This window comes from Gracilinanus agilis, unplaced genomic scaffold, assembly GCF_016433145.1.
Source record: "Gracilinanus agilis isolate LMUSP501 unplaced genomic scaffold, AgileGrace unplaced_scaffold57101, whole genome shotgun sequence".
In the NCBI taxonomy this organism is placed as follows: domain Eukaryota; kingdom Metazoa; phylum Chordata; class Mammalia; order Didelphimorphia; family Didelphidae; genus Gracilinanus; species Gracilinanus agilis.
In genome coordinates this window covers 620-4,077 of record NW_025392579.1, presented here as the reverse complement: position 1 = coordinate 4,077, position 3,458 = coordinate 620, and the positions used below count along the sequence as shown (strand labels likewise).

The 3,458-nt window shown below is 54.3% G+C and overlaps 1 protein-coding gene across 1 annotated transcript; it reads right to left on the bottom strand.

Moving 5' to 3' along the window:
- Window positions 1-297: 297 nt before the first annotated feature.
- Window positions 298-3,237, bottom strand: LOC123256218 (ATPase MORC2-like). Its single transcript, XM_044684889.1, has one exon. It carries the CDS (start codon window positions 3,235-3,237, stop codon window positions 298-300), a length of 2,940 nt encoding a protein of 979 aa, XP_044540824.1.
- Window positions 3,238-3,458: the final 221 nt, after the last annotated feature.

Below are 3,458 nucleotides of genomic sequence, written 5' to 3'. Positions count from 1 at the left end.
GGAAGCCATCCTTTCCTTTAGGCTTTAGTATTAACCTTTCAAATCCAGGTAGTATGTATGGATGCATTTATTTATTTTTGGTACAGACTTTGCATTTACTTCTACATTGGCATATTGACTCTCTCAGCTAGCTAAGCTGGGAGGCTGCAGAACCCAAAGAGCCCGGCACCGAGTAGGTGCCTCATGAATTTTTAGTGAATGTCCATTGACTCTCACTGTTGCCTCTGGAGATGGTCAGGGCCAAGCTCCACCCTCAGATCCGGTACCGCAGCCAGGACGTAGATTCTCGCCGTCTCTCTAAGTCAGATCTCTCAGAGGATGCTCTGGGCAAGACTCGAACCCGGAGCCCGACCCGTGCTCCCGAGATGAGTCCCTGCTCACCTCTTGCATTTTTTGGAGCAGGGCCACAATATTCGTCCTCAGATTCTGCAGCTTTTCCTCGGTCTCTCGAAGCTTCCTTTCAGAGGCACGGAGGTTCTCCTCAGAGGCTTTGGCCCGGGACTGATAGGAGTTGCACAGGTTCTGCAGACCCATCTCGTACTGTTTGAAGTACTCCTTCAAAGGGAAGGTCATCAGCTCCTCTGGGCTCATAGAATTCAGCTCCTTCTTGGAGATGGGGAAGTTGGGAGGCAGGAAATACCGGAGACAATTCCGCAGGGTCTGGACCAGCAGCTCCACCGACTCCTGGCTGCTATTCGGGGCGGTGGTGTCCGGTTCGGTGCGGATACAATCGGAGGTGGAGGGCTCCACAGTGATGGTCACATCTTCATCCTCCTGCTGCTGCGTGTCGGGGCTCTGAGACTCCGGGGAGGGGGGCTTCATCAGCCTCACGTCCTCACTCCTCTTCTCCACCCAGCGGTCCCTCGGCGTGGTGTCCGTGGGTACGTAATCAAATTTCACCTTCCAGCGGAGGCCGTGTTTGCTCATGTCCACGGCGGTCACCCGGCCAGTACACCACTCTCCATTCACTCGAACCTCCACGTGCCGCCCTTTGTCCTTCTGGGCTTTCTTCAGCACTGCCAGGTCTTCTTCACTGGAGTCTTTCTTCTCATCCTTCACTACAAGGCCCTTGCTCCGCTTGAACTTCCCCTTCCTCCGGTCTCCATCTTCTTCAGCCTCCTCCTCGGTCTCGGGGAAGCTTCTCTTCTGGGCACTGACAATCACCGAGAGCATTCTGGGAGCCGGATTGACCGCGGTGCTGCTGGGCTTCCGGGGAGCCAGAGCGGACGAGGACATCCTTGATATGCCGGCTTCCTCCTGGGCGGGTGAGTGAGCTAGTCTCGGCGCTATGGCGAGAGAGCCCCTTCTGGCCTGAAAGGCTGACCTTGGATTTTTGAGTGGTGGGGGTCGGCTTGGAGAGTTTTTAATCTCGGCTGGCAGCGGGGGGGACCTGGGGCGCGAGATTCTACGAACGGCGTGGGACTCCTTCACCGTCGGCCTGCAGCTCACTTCCAGGGGCAGCTTCTTCAGGTCAGCTTGGGATCTGATAGGGATGGATTTTTGCAGAGCCTCCAGTCTCTCCTGCTTTTGCCGGATCTTCTCCGTCAGCTGTTTCTGTTTCTCCTCTTGGGTCTTTAAGTCCTTCTTCAGAGTCCCGAGGGGCACCTTTTGCTTCTGCTCAGACACATTGCAGCTGTCTTGCTCGGCATCGGGGTTCATCGTGCACACCCACGTATCTGGGTAGTCCCTCTCCACAGAGCTCAGCTGGAAGGGCAGCGTCCGCCACTTCAGACACAAGTCACACTGGATAGTGGTGGGAATCTCCATAGCCCTCCTGCGCTTATAACGAAGCTCCTTGGACGGGGGCTGGCTCCAGTTGGCGGAGAGATAGCCAAACTCATCCCAGAACTTAATGATTCCCCTCTGGGCGATGGCCACGTCCTTCCAGTACTGGGTCAAGTGATCGCCCATGGCTTTCAGCAGATGACGGTACTCCTTGGCATCAGCAAAGTCTTGCTTGTTATGGGTGGGCTCCAGGACCAGATAGGGCACGTCCACCACCCCGACTACCCCGCCGCAGGCCATGCCGCCCTCTAGCTGAGGACCCACCTTCTCATACATCTTAATCAGGCGACTACAATTGTATATAAACATGCCGTCCAGGTGCCGCTGTTCGATGTTCACTCCAAAGACGAAGTTCAGTTCCTTGGGTTCCTTTAAGGCACGCTGTTTGGCTTCTCTGATGCACTTCTTGATGCCAGCTTCCCTGCGCAAGTTAATAGCTGTGCCCTGAACTTGCCTTAAGGCTACCCTGGATTCCCTGGTGAGGTCTCCTCCCAGTCTCAGTTCTAACACTCGGGCTTTGTTCTCTGCCTCTCGAGCCTTGTCTTCTGCTATGCGGGCCACGTGCTCCGCTTTCTTCACCTCCTGTTCGGCCCTGGTCTTGAAGCGGTTGGAGGTGTACTTGTACATCCTGGGCTTATATAGGCAGCAGGAGAGTCGCTTGGTCTGCACCTTGTGGCCGTGGATGAATATCCTCATTCTAGGGTCGATGTAAAGGACGGCCGCGTAGGCTCGGAAAGAGCGGTGCTCCGGCTTCGTGCCCTCGGGGGACGTCTCGGCCATCTGGATGTCCCAGGGGTCTGAGACGATGTCCAGCTCCGGTTCGCCGTTGTCTGTGAGTTTGAGATTAAAGATGATAACCAGGGTTCCCATCTTCCCAGAGATCTTCTTAAATTGGTCCATCACTTGCTGCTCTGATTTGAAGGGCGAATACTTATAGATGAGCTCGATCTCAGTGGAGAACTTGTCCATGTTTTCTGTAATGGGCAGGCGAGTACGGGCATTCCAAGTGGGCAGAGGGACGATGACTTCGTCGATGCCTTCCTCCTCGTGAAATGTCCGAGACAAGAAGAGGCAGGTCATGGTGTCGTCCTTCTTGGTGAAGAGAATGAAATCCTTCCCGATACGCATGGACCCCGATTTCAAGCCGTTGCCGTACTGTCCAATCTGTGTGGATTCGGGGGTCCGCTTGGCCGATTTCCCAAACTGTATCACACTGGCGGCGTCACTGGGATCCATTCCGGTGCCATCATCCAGAAAGCAGAGCATGAAGCCTCCCTGGAGGTTCTCTCGGTACTCTGCATAAATATCGATTCTGGTGGCCTCTGCATCTCTGGCATTGTCCAGGAGCTCAGCGAGGGCCCCAAACAGGAATTCGTGGGTGGTTGAATTGGTATGGAGGTATTCAAAAGTCAGCTGTGCTCGATTCAGACTGCTGTAATTAGTAAACGCCATGACTGCTAGAATCTTGGGTCCAAATCTACCATATGGGTCTCTAGGGCTCACCCTGAAGACTTGGTATACTCTTAATGGCTTATCCTACTATTTTTAATCCCTCCCCCCAGTCTCTACAATCGTTGAGGTGTCCCAGTTCTTTTTGCCAACTAACCACAAAAAGACACTACAGTAGCCTCCCAAGAGACCATCGATCCTGTAATGAGGAGGGTCTACATTTC